At 38.9% G+C, this 23,900-nt stretch overlaps 1 protein-coding gene across 1 annotated transcript in view; it reads left to right on the forward strand.

The window, feature by feature from the left end:
- Positions 1-23,900, forward strand: part of rerea (arginine-glutamic acid dipeptide (RE) repeats a) — a 437,497-nt gene that overhangs the window by 263,293 nt on the left and 150,304 nt on the right. The window contains 1 exon segment of the mRNA XM_052039130.1: positions 8,414-8,462. Within this exon segment, the coding sequence (XP_051895090.1) occupies positions 8,414-8,462 (49 nt within the window).

Below are 23,900 nucleotides of genomic sequence, written 5' to 3' on the forward strand. Positions count from 1 at the left end.
GTCTGCACTTTAATAACTGAAAACAACCCAGAGAGTGAACTAATTCATATAAATTGATTAATATTATTGTTTCCCCAAGTTAAAAATGATCAACAATGTCAAGTTTTTTTTTTGGATAGAAGATATTTCAAGATTTTAGTTGACTAAATTCAGAAGTTTTGGAGTTTCTGCCACAGTTCACAGTTTAGGAATTCCAAATTCCTACAACAAAAACATTGCGATAGCTGTTAGACGAAAGAGTGTTGTGTAGCTACCAGTGGTATTAATGTAGTTTCCTGAATTAATTTTGCATAGGAGAGGAAGTGCTTAAATTTTCACAATACTGCTTTCATATATGGTCATTAAAATATTTCGTATGGTGTCCTCCTGACTTGCTCATGGTACCCGCCTTTTGCTCAACTTTGTGGGTTCAAGTGTCATTCCAGGACTTGAGCAGATAAAATAGATTAGTAACTTCGTGCGGTACTGAAGGAGAGCTGCATTACTGGAAGTGCTGCCTTTGATATGAGATATTATGCAATGGTCTTCTTACCAGCTTAAAGCAAATGTTGCAGCTAATGTCGTACAGATGACAAGTTTTACAAAATAAGTAATTGACCAGGAAAAGTCTCGAGACTTACTGAAAATGTAAAAGATATTGAATAATTGCAAGTTCTTTATTTTTCACTTGAGGCAAGTTTTGCATGAATAGGTCATTGTATAAGAGACCTTCGTAGACTAGACAATGGGTTATGTAAGGGACCTTTGCGAGCCAGTAGAAGCAGAAGGCAATTTAACATGAATTTAATAGACATTGCATTGTATAATATTGTCCCTTTTTTGCAATATAGTCGATTCTTTTCAATACTGAAGAAATAGGAGATGTATGGATAACAACCTTTATAAGAGCAGTTGGGCTGCCCTTGGGGGTTGCAATGGTTATTTTTATTTTGCAGTGATTCCAGAGCCAGCTGTCGAATGCTGCTGTGCAGAATCTCCTCAGGGAGCCCACTGCTTGGGCTCATCACTGCATTGCGTATGACTCAGATGCAGTATGTTGGACACTTTGTAAGCAAAGCAGTTTTTTAATGTTAAAAACAGCAGAGGGCATTTCTCTCTGTGCTTCTGTATTATCCTGCAATTTACTGGCAAATAGGTAGAACACAGGTGTAAACATGCAAGCACAAAGTTCTCTACCAGCTGTGATAGTTCATTTACACATATGGAACAACTGTCGTGGTTCCAAATCAGTCCTTGTTTCATCCACTTTCAGATCTCTGCTATGCTGACATTTCACAATAAACTACTTCCATATGTGTATTTAGTAAAATTGGATTCTTGCTGTATATAATGAACCTTTAAAATAAAACGTTGCATAGCTTTAGAACTAATCTCCAAGTTGGTTAAGACACTTTGTTTTTATTCTTTTGCTATTTGATTTGTGAAAAGCTGAAATAGTTTTGGTAAAACTTCGGTCAACTAGCTTCTTTAGTTTGAGGCTTTCCCAGCTTGGTACAGAAGTAGAATTCAAAGTGGAATTAGGTACCCATGGCATCAGTTTGATATATCTGATGTTGGGTTGTGTATTCTGAAAGTGAATATAGTAAAATGCACAAATTGGAGTCTTAAAAGACATCAAGCAATTCAGATAATTTTGTTTTTATTTACTGATAAACTTCAGCTTGTCCAAAACTTTGCTGCACTAATCCTATCCAGTGTTAAGTCCCATTTCTACTACTTGCATGCTTGTTGATGTGCATTGGCTTCCCCTCCCATGTGGGGAGAAGGAAATCCTAAATGGTCTTGTGAATTTGAGTTAAAGGCCCAATATAATTGCAAGTATTGTTAACATCTTCAGAAGCCTAAGACATTTGCTGTGTTAACACAAAACCTATAACTCAGGCAAATTCAAATATACCTCATCGTGTACCTAAATTCTCTGTTATTGTTATTGATAATTTAAATGAATACATGGATGAGTTATTATAAAAAGTCCTAGTTTAACAGGAAACGATGTACTTGATGTCAGCTTGTGATGGATCCATTTCCACAAGTGCAGTACTTCCACAGCTGAAACATTAGTTAACTGGTCTCATAGATACCTCCGAACCCTGATGACGTCTGTACATCTGTGCTGTACTAAAGACCACCTACTTCCACCTCCGAATCTGTCTCCATCTCAGTTCATTGACTACTGCAACTCCCATCCAAATCTTTGTTGCCTGTAGATTTAGCATTTTATTGCTCTCCATGCCAGTTTTCCATCATCCATCTCACAAAAAAGCAAGGTCCTCCAAAACTCTGCTCCTCACATGAAAACTTAAAAAAAACTTCAGATGCTGGAAATCTGAAATAAGAACACAAAATGCTGGTAAAGCTCAACAAGTCAAGCAGCATCTGTGGTGATGAAGGGTCTTTGCCCTGTGACGTCACCTGTCTCTGTCTCCACAGATGTTGCCCAACCTGCAGTTTTCTTCCAGCAGATTTCGCTTTTGCTTTCATTATCCAACTGTTTAACAAGTCCTATTCGTTGATCACTCCTGGTCTTGGCAGTACCTTGATTTTAAAATTTTCGTCCTTGTTTTCAAGGCGGCATGGTAGCATAGCGGTTAGCGCGACACTATTACAGCGCCAGCGATCGGGGTTCGATTCCCATCGCTGTCTGTAAGGAGTTTGTACGTTCTCCCGTGTCTGCGTGGGTTTCCTCCGGGTGCTCCGGTTTCCTCCCACATTGCAAAGACGTACGGTTAGGTTAATTTGGGTTTAAAATGCGCGGCGCGGACTCGTTGGGCCGGAAGGGCCTGTTACCACGCTGTAAAATTAAAAAAATTTAAACTTAAATCCATCTGTCTCTTCAATACACCTTCTCTGTAACCTTATTCAGCTATATAACCCTCAGCTTTTCCAGTCTTGGTTTCTTCCACAGCCCCGCTTTTAATCATTGGTGACGGTATCTTCAGTTTCCTAAGCTCTGACATTCCCTCCTCATCCTTATTGTCTCTCTTGCCACATTTGCATTGCTCCTTAAAATTTATTTTTTCTACCTTGTATCTTCTTCTGCTACTCTATGTCAAAACTTCTTTGATTTACTCTCCTGTAAATTGGTTTATTATTGTCACATGTACCAAGGTACAGTGAAAAACTTGTCTTGGATACTGTCCATACAGATCAATTCATTACAACAGTGCATTGACCTAGTACAAGGTAAAAACAATAACAGAGTGCAGAATAAAGTGTCACAGTACAGAGAAAGTGCAGTGCAGGTAGACAATAAGGTGGAAGGTCACAAAGAGGTAGATTGTGGGGTCAAGAGTCCATCTTATCGTACAAGGGAACTATTCAATGGGCTTATAACATGAGATAGAAGCGGTGGAGTAATTTAGGAGATTTTAATTTAGGATGTTAAACACATTTAATAAATAAAAGTTGTTTATTTTATAATAAAAACAGAAAATACTGGAAACACTCAGCAGGTCAGGCAGCTGCTGTGGAAAAAGAAAGCAGTTAACATTTTGAGTGTCTTTCTTTCCACAGGTGACCTGCTGAATGTTTCCAATGTTTTCTTTTGTTAATCCAGAGTTTGAACACTTGCAATTTTTTTTGATTTTCATTTATTGTTTGTTTTGTCAGACTGTTCAGGGTTGTGGGGCCATAGTGCAGTCAGCTGATCTGTACCTGGCAGCAGGAGGACTTCACCACCCTCCCCTCTCCCCCCATGCCTTCATCACCAGAACCAACATTCTAGTTGAAATCAATAAATTCTACACTACATGGGGATCTTTCCTCTTTGTATCACATTGAGTTAAACTTCCAGGTGCATTGGCCTACTGAGCAATGAAGGACTTCCCTCTGCTTACAATGAGGTGAAGTTGCATTGAAGGATTCAGATGACATGAACCATGATGCATCAATATTAGTGCTACTTCTGTATTACTCATTTGGAAAATGATTGCCACTGCTTCTAAACTGTAAACTGCTGCAATTTTTTTAAAAGAGAAAACCTGTCCACTTTCAAACACAGCTGTCTTTGATTGAACCATCTGATGCAGACTGCAACTCTGCTCTATTGTATGAATCATGCTGCAGTACCATTGAATTTTTAATTATAGATTTTCTTATTTGGCTGTGTAACAGGATAGCTCTGCAAGTCAAATAACAATATAGTTGGAAGAAGGCATGGATAAAATATATAGGAATGGATAACATACAGGAACACTGAATCCATTAATAACGGAAGTGAAAGCTTGTGAAAAATTCTGTTGTCTTTGAGACATTTACTCAAGTCGTATTGTGTTACAACATGTACAGGATGTCGTGACTCCCACTTTTTACTTCATTATCATTGGTTTCCTTGGCCTTCATGAAGATTCTGCAGTAAAAGGGCGTCATATTTCTTCGTGTAACAGGGGAATCTTGAGATCAACTCAAACATCATCTCCTGAAAGAGAAAAGTATATAAAAACAATGCTTGTGTTTTTTCAGTGCACATAGTCTGTTTAAAAAGTAGGTTTTGAAAGCAAAACTAAAATAATGTCTCTATTCTATGTCCGACTTTCATCTTCCTTGCTCTTTATTTACAACTTCATTAGAAGCCACTTTATATCAGGCAGGTGAAGTCTGAAACCAGAATGTAAGGAGAGGTTGGATAAGTTAATTAAACTAATTATTTGTCCTGTCCTAGTAGGTGAGATAGGAAGTAATGAGGATGTAGGAAGTTAAAACTGCAAGCTCAAAAAATGATACACAAGGGTGTATATAAAGAAAAGGAGGCAAATGAGGAAAGTGGATACCTTCCAAAAGGAACTGTGAGGTATCTGGGAGGCATTATTTGAGAAGATTCTGGATTGTGGAAAATGAAACAGTTATGTGGAGACAGGATGAATGGAAACAGGTACATAGCTCAAAAAGTTCTCTTTAATTGATGTCCTTCCATCTTTTCCATCTATACATGCTTTGCACACATTTATCTTGAATACATTTATTTGTAATCTTTTTTAAAAAATGTATTGGGCACACTTACCATGGAAGCCAATGAATAACTGGAGGTTAGTATCCATAAGTGTGAGAATAAAAACATTTTTTTTCTTATTAACAAGGCCATGTGAGGGTTTCTCATCATCTCTGTAGGGTATTCTTAAGATATCTCCATTGACACTTTGCCAAATAACTTGGATTTGGCTGGGGAGAAGGGAGGAATAAATTTCTCCTAGCCTTTGAAGGTAGTGTGTACTGTTTAAAGTGTGTGTGCTATTAAATTGACCCTTGTCTTGGTGTTAAGAGTGCTGTGGCATTTTTTAAAGGAAGAACTAGGAGTCTTCCTGATATACTGATGGTCATTCCTCCTTCAATTTATGTAGGCAAAAGAAATGGAATTTTTCAATGGTCTTGTTGCTGTTTATAGCACATAACTAGTGCAAAATGGCTGCTGAGTTTACTTAAACAGCTGTCACTCTGTAAGTAATTCAATGCGAGGCACTTTGAGCTATGACAATATGAGAATTCTTAGTAAGTTACCTGTCCATTTTGCAAACTTCTACTTCTGAAACAATGCTTGAAAGTATGCACATGTGACATTAACATTTCCATCAAAAACTATCCTTGTGGTACTGAAAATCACCATCCTGCCTGTCTGACAACAAAAAAGCTATTTCTTTACAGATGCTAAAAGGAACCCCTTATATCTTAAGGACTTAAATTGCTTTTTTTTGAAGGAAAGTATATGCAGATTATTTTTTTTTATTAAAGGCTGTTCTGGAAATTTAAATATTTTGGATATGCTTCAGCACATTTAAACTGTCCGCTTCTAGTTAGAAAAAAAATTAGGTCCACTATCCTAAATTGTATGAAGGCAATGAGTTTTCAAGAAACAATCTGATATAATGCTAAATGGAGTCCTACTGGGAGAGCATTACTCCACAAACACAAGCAGGGGCTTGGAAATTCTGGGCACTACTGGGCTTGTTGTAACATGAAATCTACAGTGTAGCCATAGCAACAGTGCACTTTGAAGGCGAACATCTTGTCATTTTCTTTAATCCGTTGCAGCTCTGGAACCAAAAAAAAATTAAATTGGTGTTGCTATAGTTACCATCTTTGTTGCATCAACCACTTTTGTGCCCAGTTTCCTGCTTGCCTTTTAACATTCAGAGCCAGTCCAGACTCTTGTTTAAAAAAAACAGACAACTCATGAAAATGTGAATATAGCTGAGATTAGGAATCTCCATGTGTGTATATTCATTTTTAACTCTTTCATTATTAAAGAAAAACTACTTGATTTGGCAACTTTGCCCCTCATCTGGGGAGATCAGCAAGAAATTCCTCTGTTTAACAACTTTGACTAATTCATCCCAAGAAACTTCACAAATGGTTTTCAAATAAAATGTCACACTGGGCCATGTGAGAAGGAGATGCTTGGAGTCCAGGATGGTGGTCTTATCTTCCTGTTGTGGTGCTTCATGAACAAGTTAATGATAAAATCCTTTCCATTCTCTGGGTCTGTCTATAATTAGTTTCTCTTACAGCCTTTGACGTACACCAATGTTGGCACGGGGAAGGAAAGTCTGACAATATGTATTTGTTTAGTTTCATTGCTTAATTATTTTAATATCATCGCCACTGTTAGATAGAAGTTCAACATTTTGTGAATTCAATTTGCGTTGTTATATTTAATCTAGGTTTAATGTTTTTAAAAACTAATTGGACATCAATGCATGCATATTTTGCAATCAGGCCAATACATCTTTGTCCTAGTAGAAAAGGATTTGAGCAGAATAAAGCATCTTTTTATTTCAAGTGTAGGATGGAAGATACTGACTTTTAAAGGGCAATTCACAGTTTCAGAATTGGCCTATTCATTAGATAATTTATGTGTAAATGTCCAATTTTACAGAAATAAGCTACTTAACTTCTGCTTGATAAACTGCTTTGGAAACAAAACAGAGGAAGAATAGCTGGATACCCTAATCTGGTTGTTGCTTTTTTGATCCAGGTTTGAGCCCTGTTACCTGATTAGACAGGTGCACAGATTCTTTGCTCTGGCCCACCATGTATCAGTGATGGTCAGTAAATGGTATCCCAATTCTTCAGCAGGCAATGGGAGAGCCATTCACATGATCTCATGACATGCAGAGATCCTTGGTGCTGGTTTACAGACCAGTTTTGGTCAGAGGATTATAAAGTTTCAAAATGTTTGCATTATGTTTCTGCCACATTAGTTCCAATATGGGTAGAGGTTCAGTCGGAGAAAGTGGAATGGAGAGTTGAGTCAAAAAGAATGCAAACAGCTGAAATAATAGGAAGTATAAATCAACATGATAAAGCAAAGCATTATCCAGTGGTCATATCCAGTTATGGATGCAAAATGTTCTTAAGCTGCTGAATACTTTTGTCCTGCAGGTATGATCTGCAGCATGAGGCATAACTAATAAAGAATTCCAGTGGGACTCGAGGAGGCCATTCAGCCCCTCAAGTGTGTTCAGTCATTGTATATATTTAGAAAGTTTTCTGATCAATCAAGTCTGATTTTACTGAATAATAATGGACTTTAGGACCTGAGATTTCTTCCACCTGAGAGAAATTATATGATTTAGATTGCTACGTGGTCAGATACTCCCATCCTTATAAACCAGCAAATCATCTGACTTACTATAAGCAGCTCAGCAGGAAATTAATTACTATATAAAGAGGAAAGTCTACTCCTGCCTGAAGGATATTCTAAAATCATCTAAAATGAAACTTGAGTAAATGTATGGGGAAGGTTAAAATTGCTGTAGGTATTTGTCAGATACACTGCGTGAAACAAAAACTGATTACTTAGGACATCAAACTGAGTATCTGTCCAATAACCATTATTGGTATATCATAAATAGACCCTAAACAGAGATCTCCAGGAGTTATTCCCAAGAAAATGAGGGCAAAGCTTCAGAAATGCTACTTCATGAATAGAATTTTCAGCAGGTTTGAACAAGATTTTTTCCAGTAATGTATTGGCTTGACTTGGTCACTGTTGATCTGCTTCAGCTGCAGAATGTCATGTTTTCAAGCCCCACCAAAACCTCTTGAGGACATAATGTAAGTTACTGCTGAGGAATTATGTTTCTGTCAAGTGTGCTCCCTTTCCGGTGGAATATTAAACCACCACCTTGTCTGCTTAGATGTATGAAACAATTACTTTCGGTCAGAGAACTTTACAATTTTAATATGATAATTCACAGAAGAGTTAGAGGATCATCCCAGTGTCCTGATCAACCTTCCTCCCCCAGCCAACACTAGTAAAAGCAAATCAACTGTTCATTTTGCTGCTGTTTGTTCACAAACTTTATGTGAATCATTTTGGGGCATGCTAAAAATGAGATGAAGTATTATATATAAACAAATTTGTATTTCTATGTGCAGTTGTCACTTCAGCTTTTCATGCAATAATTGTCTCTTACAGAAGGCTGAACAGCACCCAGGGAGAAATCCGTGTGGGACCCAGCCATCAGGTAGGAAAGCTAAAAGTCATGATGCTTTGTTATTTTGCTTTTACTGGCTGTACATAACCTTTTCACCCAGCTACATTCGTAAAAGCAAGACGATAGCACATTGCATTATGTTCTTTGAACAAATCTGAGGTGGTACTTTAATAACAGCTGGTTTTGACGTTCAGTTACCCTCATTGTCAATGTGCTCATTTGATGTATTAGTTGCATGCCAGTTTGTAGCTTTGTGCACATAACAAATTTGTAAAAAAAAATTTCAGTTTAGCTTGACCCAGATTATCCATTGTGGCACCTGTTAAACGTTTTATCCTTGTTTCCGAACATAAAGAATAATAATGATCATGCAATATTACTTTGTGAAATAAATTGGAATCTCAAACTTGTTAGTGCAACACATTTTGTACCAGGTTTTTGTGCCCCTTGCTTGTTCCAGCTGTTTTCTCACTTTACCCATGTAACCACTCAAAACATTATTCATGACGTACATTCAGAAGATGGGAACTTCTGTGCTTCGTAATATTGTCAAAGGCTTACTGATATAACTTTAACTGGAAATCAATTCTGCTAAACTGTTAGTCTAGAATGGGTATGTCCAGGAATTGTCCGCTGAACTCACTTCATTAATCTTCTGAATTCTGCACTTCAGGGCCAGCATCCTTCTCTAATAAATAAATACCAGGAGCTGAGATGTCTTATGCCCATTAGATTGACATTTGGTTTCTTCATATTATGGGTTCTTCAGTTAGAATAATTTAATGTTATTGTTACTGATGGATTTCCTTAGTGTCCACTTTCAGATGATTTACTTCCTAGTATGGAATTGGTTGATATTAAGAAAGAAGATCTATGTCCCCAGGTTTAATCTGTCGTCTGTGATTTGCATGGTTTATCTAAACCTTTATTCATTTTCTGGACTTTGCTGGCAAAGTCAGCATTTATTGCCAATCCCCAATTGTTTCCTGAACAGCAGCTTTCTAGGTAACTTCACAGTCAACCACATTGGGTCTGGAGTTGCACATGGGCCAGATCTGGCATGGATGGTTTGCAAATGGTTTTCTACAACATTAGCTTTGTGGTTACTACAATAAACAGGTTTTTTTTCACTGCTTGAATTTAAATTTTCCAGCTGCAGTGGTGAGGTTTGAGGTCATTGCTCCAAATCAGTTGTCCAGGTCTTTGAGGAAAGGGAAAGCAGAATACGAGAATAAGTTGGTGAGAAAAGGTAAAACAGGCTGTAGAGGTTTCCATAGATATATAAAAAGATAAAGCTGATCTAAAGTTACTGTTCCTGGGATCCCTAGATATAGGGACAGGACATATAGGAATCTATATCTAGTTTCCCTAGATATATAGGTTCCTATATCGGTTCCCTAGATATAGGGACGGGAGAAATTGTAGTGCAGAATAAGGAAATGGCAGAGAAATTGAACATTTTTTTTGTCTTTACTCATGGAAGCTGATACAGAAAACCTCACAGAAACAGTGGAGGGCTACAGATCTCGAATAAGTGAACAGCTCAAAGAAACTAGCATTAGTAAAATATTGCCATTGGATTAAGTAATGGGACTGAAAGTCAATAAATCCTGAGGAGCCAATGACTTCTTTCCTAGATTCTAAATGTGTTGGCTGTGGGTTGGTTGTCATCATCCTAAATTTCTTAAACTTAAGGTTATCAAAGATGGGGAAGTATCAAATATAACCCTGCAATTTAAGAAAAGGGGAGAGAAAGAAAGCAGGAAACTGTAGATCAGTTAATGAGAAATTGGTTTAGGATTAGGGAGATGAATGCATGGGTCAAAGATTGGTGAGGGAGAAATGCATTTTAATATGTGGAGCACTGGCAACGGTATTGGGGAACAAGAGAGCCATTCCTTAGGGACAATTACATCTGGACATGTTGGGACCAGAGTTCCGGTGAATCGCATAACTACGGAGGTAGATTAAACTTCAAATAAATGTTGGGGGTGGGAGTGGGTGGTGGAGAATTACAGTGGAGTGAAATCATGAATGCTAAGGAGAATATACAAGGAAGCAGTGCGGGAGAGTAACTGGGGTAAGAAGGTAAGAATAGCCAAAATAGAGTGGGAGCCAGGGAGTGACTTAGCTTATAAGCAAAAAGTGCACGAACATCTAGGGTGCAGGTAAGAAAAAATGGTAAGAATACACATTGCCCCAAAAATGCAAACATGTCTAAGAATATTAAAAAGACAAATATAAAATTGCTGTAGTTGAATGTGTAAAGCATTCAAAATAAGTTAGGTCAATTAACAGTGCAAATAGATGTAAGCTGTTACTTACATCTATTTGCACTGTAAGATGTAATGTGATTGCCATTACAGAGACATGGTTTCAGGGTGACCAAGGCTGGAAGCTGAATATCCAAGGATAATCAATATTTAAGAAGGACATGCAAAATGAAAAGGAGATGAGCTACAGTTGTCGGGAAAGGTTGAAGCTGGAGAAATAGTGAGAAAGGATATTGGCTAATAAAACCAAGATGTGGAATCAGTCTGGGTGAAGCTAAGAAGCACCAAAAGGCAGAAAGCATTAGTGGGAATATTCTAACAGTCCAAACTATAGTGCTAATGCAGGGGACTACATCAAACATGAAATTAGAGATGCATATAACAAGGGTACTACGGTAATCATGGTGACTTTAATCTACATGTAAACTGGTTCAACCAAATTAGCAATAATATTGTGGGGAATAAATAGCTGGAGAACATATAGGATTTTTTTAGATGATTATGTTGAGGAACCAATTAGGGAGCAGGTTTATCTGAGATTAGATACTGTGAAATGAGAAGAGGTTAGTTAGTAATCTTGTATGGGGTCGTTGTGGATGAGTGACTGTAATATGATAGAATCCTTCATGAAGGTGGAAAGTGAAGTAGTTTTGGACTGAACTAGGGTCTAAAGGTATAAGGAGTGAGTTGTCTGCAATTAAGGAACTTCACTAAAAAGTAAGACAATGGATATGCAACAGCTGACATTTGAGGAAGGAATATTTGAGGCGGCACGGTAGTGTAGCGGTTAGCGTGATGCTATTACAGCGCCAGTGATCGGGGTTCGATTCCCGTCGCTGTCTGTTAGGAGTTTCTACGTTCTCCCGTGTCTGCGTGGGTTTCCTCTGGGTGCTCCGGTTTCCTCCCACATTGCAAAGACGTACGGGTAGGTTAATTTGGGTTTAAGATGGGCGGCACGGACTCGTTGGGCCGGAAGGGCCTGTTACCACACTGCAAATAAAATTAAAAAAAAATTTTTTTTTAAATATAGGAATTACAATAGAGAGGTTAGGTTAACTGGTCTGTAGTGTCCTGTTCTCTCTATAACTCCAATCTCAAATGCTGGAATTACACCTGACACCTTCCTAATCTGCAAGAACTTTTCCTTAATCTAAAGAATTTTGGAAGATGACAGCCAATACATTGACTATTTCCACAGCTATTTCTTTTAGCAATCTGAGATGTAGATTATTGTAGGAATTGCAATAAATACATACTCCTCTCTGGCACAAAAACATAAAAAGAAAAGCGACCTCACTGTGAAGGAAGTTAAGGACAATATCATATCCAAGCAGGAATTATATAAAGTTGCTGGGGAAAGTAGCAAACGTAAAGGCTGGGAGCAGTTTAGCTTTCAGCAAAGAAAGACAGAAATTGAATAAGAAAGCAAAATGAGAATATGGCAGTAAATTTGCAGGAATATAAATTGACTGTAAAAGCTTCAAGAAGTTTGTAAAAGAAAAAGATAAATGACGACAAACCTACCTCTCAAAGTCAGAAATAGGAGAACTCATAATGCGAAACAAAGCAGAATAACTACACAAAATTTTGGTTTTGCCTTCACGTGAGGAGAGACAAATAATTGCCCAGAAATGATAGGGGAACATTGAAAAGGAATTAAAGGAAATTAGTGGGCCGAATGGCCTACTTCTGCTGCTTTGTCTTGTGGTCTTGTCTTGTGAAAAAAGTGGTGGAGAAATTACTCAGAGTGAAAGGCGGTAATGCCACAGGGCCCAATAATCTACATCTTGGAATACTAAAAGAGGTAACGATGGAAATAGTTTATGTATTGGCTGTCATCTTCCAAAATTCTTTGATTAAGGAAAAGTTCCTGCAGATTTGGAGGGTGGGGGACGTAACCCCAGGATCTGAGAATGGAGGTACAGAGAAAGCAGAGCACTACTGACCAGTTAACCTAACATCTACAGTAGGAAAATGCTAGTGTCTGTTACAAAGGATATTATAATAGAACATTTAGAATAGTAGAGTCATAGAGCAATACAGCATGGATACAGACTCTTCAGCCCATGCTAACCAGGGTGCCCACCCAGCTGGTCCCAATTTCCTGTTTTCAGCCCATATCCCTCCAAGCCCCGCCCCTCCATGTACCTATCCAAGTGAAATGATGCTTTTGTACCAAGAGTGCAATGACTCTATGACTCTATGGGGAACTGGCACAGAAGAGGAGTTGAAGCCATGATCGTATTGAAAAGTGGGACAGGCTTGAGGGAGAAGTCTGTGGTGGTCAAATCACTGAATATATTTAAGATGGAGATAAAATTTTAGATATAAAGACTATCAAGGGGTATGGGGAGAGAACAGAAATGTGGTATTGTGATAGAGGATTGGCCATGATCCAGTCGTACGATGGAGCAGTCCTGTCCCTGCTACTATTTTCTGTTTCTCTCTTTCTCATCCTACATAAGTAGTAGGCAAAATGCTCAGATCCACCACTTGGGATATAATAAATGGACACTCAGAAAATTGTAGTAGGATTGGGCAGAGTTAATAAGGATTTATGAAAAGGAAATAATATTTGTCTAATCTGTTGGAGCTTTTATGGTTTTAACCAATAGAGTAGGTGAGGGCAAAACAGTCGATATGGTGTATGTGGACTTTGAAGGCCTTCAATAAGGTGGCACGTGAGAGGTAATTATACAAAATTAGAGCCCACAATATTGAGGCTGATAAACTGGTGTGGACTGAGGATTGGTTAATGGACAGAAAACAGACTAGGAATAGAAGGTACATTTTTGGGTTGAAGGCTGTGCTGGAGATCTATGCTGGAGATCTATGCTGGAACCCCAGTTGTTCACAATCTATGGATGAGGGATCAAGTGTAATATATCCAGGTTTGACGACAGCGCAAAACTGAGCTGTGAGAAGGACTTCAGCAAGATATATGCAGGTTAATTGACTGGGCAAAGTGTCGTCAAATGGAATATAATGTGGAAAAATGTAAGGTTATCAATTGTGACAGAGTAGAACTGCAGAGTATAGTTACAATGATGAGAGATTGAAATGTGTTGGTGTTCAGAAAGCCTCAAGTGTCCTTGTACCTAAAATGCTTAAAAGTTAACATAACAGGTGCAGCAAACATTTAGAAAGGCAGACAGCATGTTGACCTTCATTGCAGGAGGATTTGTGTGCAAAAATAGAAATAACTTCCTCCCCACTGTATTGGAATATTCTGTACAGATCTGGTCACTTGCATGGGCGAAATTGCAACAGAAGTACATCAGAATGATTCCTGGGATGGTGGGTGTGTGAAATGAGGAGATGTTAAGAAGATTGGGCCTATTTTGTCTGGAATTTAGAAGAATGGAAGGTTATAGGACTTGACAGGGTAGATGTGAGGTTGATGCTTCCCTTGGCTGGGAACCCTTAATCCTGAGGCTGTCACTCCTGGTTTCAGATATCCCTTGACTAGGGTATCTAGAACCAGGAGTGACAATCTCAGAATAGGGGATCAGCCATTCAGGTTGAGAAAAAAATTCTTTACCCAGAGGGAGGCTCTGTCGCTGAGTATATGTAGAACAGAGATCGATTGGTTTTAGTTTTTACAGAAGTAGAGTTTGGATTGCTACTTATGCTGACTCTATTTTCATTTAATAATGGACTTCAGCATTTTCCAAAAGACAAATATTTAGTTAACCGGCTCATAGTTTCCTGCTTTCTGTCTCCTTTGTTGAATAGTGGCATTATATTTTTGACATTGATCAAATCAGGCAGATCTAGGATGCAGATTTCTTTAAGGATATTACTTTAATGATTTCCCTGCTGTTTGGAACCACTCCAGAGTCAAGGGAATTTTGTAGATTGCAAGCAGTGCATCCGCTATTTCTTCAGCCACTTCCTTTAAGACCTTAGGAGGCAGGCTAGCAGGTCCAGGAGTTTTTTGCACTTTTGCACCATTAGTCTGGCTAGTACATTTTTTCTAGTGGTCAAGATTAACATAGAACAGTGCAGCACAGGAACGGGCCTTTTGGCCCACAGTAACTGTGCCAAACTAAACTAATCCCTTCTGCCTGCACATGATCCATATCCCTCCATTCCCTGCATATTCATGTACCTATGTGAAAGCCTCTTAAATACTACTATCGTATTTGCTTCCACCACCAGCCCTGGCGGCCCATTCCAGTCACCTACCATTCTCTGTGTTTAAAAGAAAACTTGCTCCACACATCTCCTTTAAACTTTCCCCCTCTCACCTTAAAGCTCTGCCCTCTAATATTTGACATGTCTACCCTAGGATAAAGGATTCTGACTGTCTACCCTATCTATGCTTCTCATAATTTCATAAACTTCAATCAGGTTGTTTAAGTTCCTCCCTCCCTGCAGCCCCAGCAAGGTCATGCCCATTGATGTGGGATTTAGCAGCTGAAGCACCAAATAGAGGTTGAGTTGGTTGGCTTGTGGAAGCGGACTTCATGATGGAGATGATATGAGGCTTTGAAACAGGTATTGAGATTGAGACGAAGGACGGGAATCAGATACATGGCAAAGATTTGGTATTTGTGGAAAGCTCCAAAGTGGAAGGAAATTAGTTGAGACAGGATGCCAGACAAACAGTTAGAAACCGATAATACAACATGATCTGTTTGAAGTTGATGTTCAATTGAAACTAGATTCTCTTGCAGATTCCTGAACTAGTGGGCATTGAAATTAGGGCTTGTTTATGGCTGATATCAGGAAGTGTTTCTTCACAATAAGTTGGAGGAGAAGGAAAAAATCTATAACTCTTGCCAAAAAGGTCATGAGACTGGGAATTCAGCTGAAAATTTCAGACCTAAGTATGATCGTTTTTTTAATGAGCAAGGGTATTAAAGGGTATGGGACCAAGGTGGATAAATGAGAATGATATGCAAATTAGCCATGATCTTGAATGGCAGACTTATCTCATGGAACTGAATGGCTTACTCCTGTTCTTCTAATTCTGTTTAGTGGAGGGGTTAAGAACAGGTGTCACTGCACTTGCATATATAGGTAGAGAGAGGCATTAAGTATCTGCTTAAATTCTCCAGGGTTTGGTATATTTGTCTGTGCGGAGAATACGTTCACTCCATTTTGGTCAAAGAAAGCTACTTAGAATCCTTAGTTCGTTCTGGGGACTTTTCCGTGTGTGTGTGTACTTCCAGATAAGCACAAACAAAAGTAGTATTCATGTGAACAGGCACACACAGCCTTTACCAAGCTTTCACCTGAAGTTTTATCTCTTGAAATTATTTGTGTAGAACTGTAGAAACGTTGGATAAGAGGCTAGATACAACTCAATGGTGAAAAGGTCATAAGAATATTGTAATTCCCCATTTCCCTGGACCATCCCTCTCTTCCCCACATAAGTTACTAGTTATCTTGAGAGAGTTAGTCCAGTTTCTTCCCATAACTAACATCAAAAATCTGCAATAAGTACAGTTTACAAAGACTCCTTTTGGTAGCGGCAGAATTATCCTCAAGGCAGACTTTCTCAGAACAATAGCTTCCTTCTCCTTCATGATATGCTACAATTGCTTACAAACCAGACAAATTTAAGAATTCCCAAAGATACCATGGAGCCCTTGTTTACACAGACTATAGCAGACTCCCCAGTGTTTTTTTTCATGCATGGACCAGATAAAGAAAATCCCCAGTGCAAGTTATTCATTCCTCCTGAAAAAATTAGAAATTAATTGATAATTAGAGAAAGATATTTTTAAAATTTCTGTGGCATTGTGTCGGGAAGAAGGCAAGTCCTTTGGTACATTGACACCTTTACATTGCTCACCTTGCCACCTAAGGTCTTCGTTGGTGTCAGGAATCTGAATGACCAAAGATGAAGCCAGAAAGACTTTTTGTTTATTGGTCTAAGGAAAAAATATGCAACCAATCAGGCGGCTCAAGGACGCATATTCTTTAAGGAGATTACTTTAGCAATTTTCCTGCTATCTTCCCAAACATCACCACCATGTTTGATGACAGTCCTGTTTGTATGTGAAGACTGAACCTCGCGCATAGAATGACAAATACCATAGCTACGGTAGGTAGACTTGTCGTTTGACCCCTTTGGTGAAACACAGTGATCTTTATTTGGTGACAACAGAAATGTTTGATAAAAGACTATTTGTGACTTCATTATAAGAATGCAAATGTCATTGTAGAACATCACTAAAACCCTAAGTTATTAACTGTTACAAGGTATTAATCCACTTTATTTACATGTCTGGTCTGGGTTTTAACAATATTTTCTGAAGGTGCTTTTTGCTTTTGATGTATGTTTCTGCTAAAATATGGCTGTCACCTGCAAAAAAATAAGAATACAGAAATAGAAATAATTCAGTAGCAAAATGCTGGCCCTGTTGAAAGCCAAAGCTATTTTTGTGAAGTCCTTCAGTCTTTCCGCCGAACTTAATTAAGTTATCCAGGCAGAGAGAGATTTGTGGGCACAGATCCATGGATCTGAAAAAGGAAGTGGGCAGTTACAAAAGGTATTGAAATGAAAAATTGTAATTGTGAGTTACAGTGCATCAAGACTTTCAGTGTGAAAGCACGGAAGAAAAGGTGAATTTAGAAATCTTTCCCCTGTGGGAACTAGTAGAAGATGAAATGCTTTACACAGATCAGTTGAGGCAGAAACAATATCATAGTTTAGATATGAATCAGATAAGTATTTAGAAAAGGAAACAATCCAAGCAGCTGTAAGTAAATACAGTTTGAGCAGCCATCTTGGCTGAAATGTTCATATTTACATGTTATGATAAACCGGGTGCCTATGTAGAAGGTTGCACGTACAATCCATTGTTTGTCGAGATAGTTGAACTCAGTGGGACAACGATAACTGATGGAACAATCAAATGTACATGAATTTGAATAGATCTTGAAATAACCACAGGGTCAAAGTGTCCTTCACAGTCACACAGACTGCTAAGATTTATTGGCAGGACTGAAACTTGATTTGCTTGAGAGATACCAGTGGCCCAGAAATGATAATTCAGTGAAGTTGTCTCCTTTGCCAATGGGGATTAAGTTTACAAGGGGAATAAAATGAAAAAAAAACTTATTATTTAGAACAAAATTATGTACTCTAAAGGGGGCTTCACATTTTGGTCTGTGTGGGCATCCATGAGGAAGACTTCAACCAGAAATGGTAAACATCTTTACCGATTGTGTAAGAATTGCTATTTCCTTTGTCCCAGGAGACCGATTTGAGGTTTGTCAATTGGTGTACCTGCTTCCAATGTACATCAGTGCATTGATCATATTTACTTCATGTCATTTTGACTGGCTGAAGTTTTAAAACAAGTAGTAACTATACATGTGCAAATACATATGTGTTAATAGTGCTTGTACTTGTACAGCCTTTGTGTTCTTCAGACTTGTTAACTGGTCCAACGTAGGTCACAGTAAATTATTATGCAAAGCCAATATTTGTGACAGGACACAGGACCATTAAGTAAGGTAATAATTATGTTTCTTCACAGGATTCAGGAGCTAACCTACGTATACAGTATATAACCAGAGTTGAAGTCTGCGTTTTATCCTTCCTCTGAAAACTGGCCCACTTTGAACAGTGTGAGAATGGGCTAGAGAAAATGAGGCCGCATACCGCACTAGCAAATTACAAGCAGAAGTTCCAGTTGCAGTTGGAGCCACATCAGCTAAATTATCAGTCATGAATTCTTGTCCCAAGCAATCTTTGAACTGTGATGTAACATCTGTCTGAACAGTCTCAACTGAAGCCATTGAGTGGGTGCACAGCCTCAACATACAACTTGAATTTGCTTCTCAAATAGCCATTGACAAGAACTAGTGTGCTTGCAAATTCTCGAGTTGTTCTCAGATTCAAAAAGATTTTTCAAATTTTTTGATGAGATATTAAGACCTCATTCAGCCCATCCAATCTCAAAACATTCTCGTCAATTCCATTCTCCCACTTATCTCCCTGCAAAACAAATATTGATCCTCACCTACCCACCAGCTTCCCTTCCCCACCCCAGTTCTGCCACTCACCTACACTAGGGGCAATGTACAGTGGCCAATTAACCTATCAGCACATCTTTTGGATGTGGGAGATAACCAGAGCATCTAGGGGAAACCCACAGAGTCACATGGAGAATGTGAAAACTCAATACATCTAGCATCCAAGGTCAGGATTGAACCTGGCTTACTGAAGCTGTGTAGCAGCAGCACTACCTGCTGGCTACTACGCCGCTCCAAGTGGCTAAGATTTCTAAAGATATTTCATAATTTAGCAATCTGATATTTGTGGAATCTAAATCCTGTGAGTTGCAGAATCTAACTTCTACAGTTACTTGTTCTGGAACACATCACATTAAGTGCTTCTGATACCCACTCATGTGCATTCAAAATGTGCAAAGCCACTTGGTGCAGCAGATGGTGCTCTTCTGAGGGTGTGGGATGTGATGCAGTTCTGCTGATCTGCATCTATACTCTACCTAATAATATTCACCATTTACCAGGTTTAAAAAAAAGTCTCTTGCAGCTTATAATTACAAAGCAAAAATATCTACTTTCTGTTCTTTTAGAGAACACTGGCCTTCAGCAAAATATATTGGCTGTTTGAGTTAACTTGGTTTGTATTTAAATTGACATTCTGGTGTTCTCTTTGCAAATGTTATATTCTGGCTGAAACTGGAATATTTAGCCTTTTCATAGTTAAGGCTCTCATGATTTTGGTTTTGATTAAAATGTTGGAAGAACTCTTTCCCAGGTGATATCTGTGGAAAGTCATCCATTTAGGCCAGCAAATAAAAATAAGAAGCGCATCATCAGTCTGTACAGATGGACAGTATTGTTCCCTTGTGAGCTTGTAATACTGCACTTTAAGGAGTTAACAGTGGCAGCTTGTTGGCTGATTGCAAGTCGAGTTTGTGTTTGAAATATATAAACTAAAATTTATTTTGTACTTTTCAAATCCCTGTTCGCTTTACACCTGATGATGGAGTTTTAAAATAGAGTCACTGTTACAACGTAGGCTACCTAACAGATTGGCATAACTTCCTGCCAGTTAAATATCTACAAGTGACTGAGGAATTTAGAGTCAGAGAGATATAGCATGGAAGCAGGCTCTTGGACCCACTGAGTCTATGCTGACCATTAACCATCCATTTACACTAATCCTGCATCAATCCTACTTTTCTTCATTTAAATTTAAATTCGGCTAATCAAATAAATACAAGTTATCTTTACTTAATTAAATCTGAAGTCTAAAAAGAACTACCACAAAGCCTGGTCAGCAACCCCCACATTCCATATGTGTTCAAGCATCAAAAGAACATAATTGGAGGCTAACACATGTCATGACTCCTACCTGGCGATCTGTGCTTTGAACTGTTTTTAACAGCATCTCCAGCAGCACACAGAATTTTGATCAGGGACACAATTGAAAGTGGGGAGGTGAAGTCCTATGTACAGCCAGTGGTGTAAGTGGGTGTATTGCTTGAATGCAGACAACAACAAATATAGTGGTCCTGAAGGGGAAGACATTTTTGCCAATGCTTTAAGAAGAATATCAGGTGTTTGAGTTACCTCAGAAGCCCGATGAAATATAATACTTCTGCAGGTGCTTTTTAACACAAGCTAATTTGCAAAACTTCTGTGGTTGCATGGATGTTCTTCTTCCGGTTTTGAACAATATTGGGGTTGATTAATCATACTCTATGTCCTTGTGCTGCCTAAAGAAGTTTGGACTAATTTGAAGCCAATAACAATTCAGTAAATAAATCCAGATTTAACAGAATGGTTAGTATCAGAAATGGTGACTCTGAAACTATTGCTTTGTTACAAAAGCCTATCTGGTTCTTCAATGTCCTTTGGGGAAGGGAATCTGCATTTTTATTACCTGCCTGGCCTATTTGTGACTTCATACCAACCAGTGGGGTTGAGTTTTAAATAACAACAGTAGTTCAGGGATAGCCAATAAATGCTGGTCTCTTTAGCAATGTGCAGATCCAGTGAACAAACAAATAAAAACAAACCTTCATCCTGTTGACAGCTGTACTCACTTTCATTATTATCTGCTGCCCACACACTTGGTCTGTTCCACCATTACTTGCACCACATCCTGTGCTACTTATTCTGAAATTACTGTATCCTTGCTTGTGAGTAACAATATGTGAACTTCATAACCTGGAAGACTGTTAAAAGCTGCTTTTTTATTGGTAGAAAAGAGGTTGTTCCTCATTGGTCTAAGTTCATCAATGAATAAGAAATGTGTAATACAAGCATAAATTTTCTTTTTAAAAAAAAATCAGGACTTTGCAGCTGCGTAATACCAGTGGGATTCTCTTACTGATGAGGGTTTCCTCTACCTACTGAATTAGAAATATCCAGAGCGTACACAAGCCATATCTCCCTCTTGAGTTCTTGCTAATTGATCAAAACACTTAAAATTCACTTTAAAAAAAATTAAAAACATCACAGCAAATAAATAATTAAAAATGTAGTTTACCTATCTTCCTATAACCATAAATTCACAATGCACGTGAATGGACTCACGGATGTTTGGTCAGACTTGAGAAATTCAAGTAAGTCCATGTTTCACCATTAGACTCCATGTCCAGCAGTAGTTCAGAGCCTAGAACTTTCCGAGAGAACTTGGCCACCGAGTTCAGGAGTTGCACATTTACGTGGAGCCTGCTGTCCTTGCTTAACAATTTCCAGCCTATTACATATCACTTGCTTTTACTTTGTCATTGGTTTTGTTCTGATTTATTGTCAGATGACTGCTTATCTCCATCTCCAACACGCTGATCCTGCCGTCTAGCACGCACCTAGTGCTGTAACTCTGTCAGATTTGCACCTGAATTTTAGATATGTCTGGAGTGTCCCCCAGTATTTTCTTCTACACTCCCCATTGAACCTAGCTTGGCCCCCTCTCAAGGATAATATGCAAGTAACTCATATACCAGACCATAGGGTTAGTATTTGTGATACCCAGTTATTCTCCTCAGATTCAGCTGGTGCTGACAGTGGTGCTAGTGACAATGAATTTACATTCACATGTTTTAATGGCATAATATTTGTCCTTTGAACTTGTTTCCCCATTCAGCGACATCATCGCTGAATTATATTTTAACTCTGTCCAGTCTTGCTTCAACAATTATTAACTATTTGTCTACCAAAAGAGTGATTGATCTTGGTATTGAAATATTTCATTATCCTGGCCTCAGCAATATTTTTTGGGGGGTTGGGGTGGGTGCATTGTTGGTAGGTTTCAGATTTTAAGTAGCGATCAAGTCCATTGACTTTAATGCCAGCATTCAAAAATTAGATTACAAATGGAAATCTGCAGTACTCTAGGGCTTAAGTGACATAAGTAGTGCTGTTTGTGCTATAAATTTCTACATGTTACTTCATTGAAATTAAGAAATGGTAATTTAAGATTAGCACAACCACTGATCCTTCTCCGAGCTGTCATTTGTTTGTGACCAAGTAGAGATACAAATATAATTAACAAGCTGGTCTCAGCAGTTTCTGGACTGTATGCTACTTCCGAAGTCCGGTCCATTTGCAGAACACACACCCACCCCAGTTTGTTCAACTCATCCACAATGATATTGTACCCTTGGTGTTCCACCAAGCACTCAATTCCTTATTTATTTTGAACAAGTTGTGTGGAGTTATATTTTCTGGCAGGTTGCTAGTAGTCACACTGCACTCTTGGAGACTTGACGCTAACCATTTCCATATTGCCTGAGGCATGTTGCTCCTTTCATTTACCTACTACATGTAGAAGCCATGCAGAGAAGAATTCCATTGAATTGGCGTCATGCAAGTCATTTAAAGTTATGTTGAGTGCTTGTTATAAAACAAAATGATTGCAAGAAAACCAAAGTAAAACAAATAACAAGTTATCACTCTTTGAAGCTCCCTAATGGCTTGGTTGGTAAGGAGACTGTGATACAAGCTGTAGAAACTGGAAGGGCATCGTTTGAATCCTGCTCTGAGCTGAGTCAGATAATCTCAGTTGAGGCGGCATAAAAGCGGAAGGTTGGGCAGATCAGTGGAGGGCAAAAACAGTTGTTTCAGGTCACTGACCTTTCATCAGAAACATGACCTCAGTTTCTCATTCACAGAGGTTGCCCGAGTATGTTCAGCAATTTCTTTCAGGTTCCCAGTATCGTTACCTGTCTTTTATTTGAGGTATTTTGTTTTATTCATTTATGGTGTACTCCGGTAACTTGCTTAGCCCAACCCCACAGAATGATATCAATAAGCTTGAAAGAGTGTGGAGAAGATTTACAAGGACGTTGCTGGGACTTGAGGACCTGAATTATAGGGAAAGGTTGAATAGGTTAGGACTTTAATCCCTGGAGCGCAGGAGAATGAGGGGAGATTTTGTAGAGGGAAACAAAATTATGAGGGTATAGAAAGGGTGAATGCATGCAGGCTTTTTCGCCCTAAGGTTGGATGAGACTAGAACATGAGGACATAGTTTTAGGGTGAAAGGTGAAATATATAAGGGAACCTGAGGGGAAACTTCTTCACTCAGAGGGTGGTGTGAGTGTGGAACGAGCTGCCAGGGGAAGTAGTAGATGCGGGTTTAGTTGTAACACTTAAGAGAAGTTTGGATAGGTACATGGATGGGATTGGAGGGATATGGTCCCGGTTCAGGTAGATGGGACTAGGCAGAAGATCAGGTCAGTATGGACTAGATGAGCCAAAGGGCCTGTTTCTGTGCTCTATGACTCTAATGCTAATCCATTACAGTGTCCTTAGCCCTGGAGTCTGAGCGATCTCACAGGTAAGTACCCTACTGTACTTTAGAAAATGAATTCCAATTGGACTGTGCTCTGCTGCATGGGATGCCTGAGTGTTGGGAACCTGGTGTGAATCCCTGCTGACTCTGCCACAACTCAGTGTGGAAAGGTTGTGTGTGAGGGCCGGTGTTGGACAGCCTGGGGTGAGTGGTGCGGCTGCTCCGCCTCTGAAAGGAATATGTACTTGTACCACAAACAATCTGGTGGAGGAACTCAATGGGTTAGGCAGCATCCGGGGCGGGGGAGGTATTGTCGGCGTTTTGGGTCGAAACCCTGTATCAGGACTGAGCGTGCAGAGGGGAGATGGCCAGTGTAAAGAGGAAAGGATGGTGGGCAGGTGGAGCCAGATATGGGAGGGGAGGGGTGGAGTTGGGAGACGGCAGCAGGTGGATGATAGA

Source organism: Pristis pectinata, chromosome 26 (genome assembly GCF_009764475.1).
Source record: "Pristis pectinata isolate sPriPec2 chromosome 26, sPriPec2.1.pri, whole genome shotgun sequence".
Taxonomy (NCBI): Eukaryota; Metazoa; Chordata; class Chondrichthyes; order Rhinopristiformes; family Pristidae; genus Pristis; species Pristis pectinata.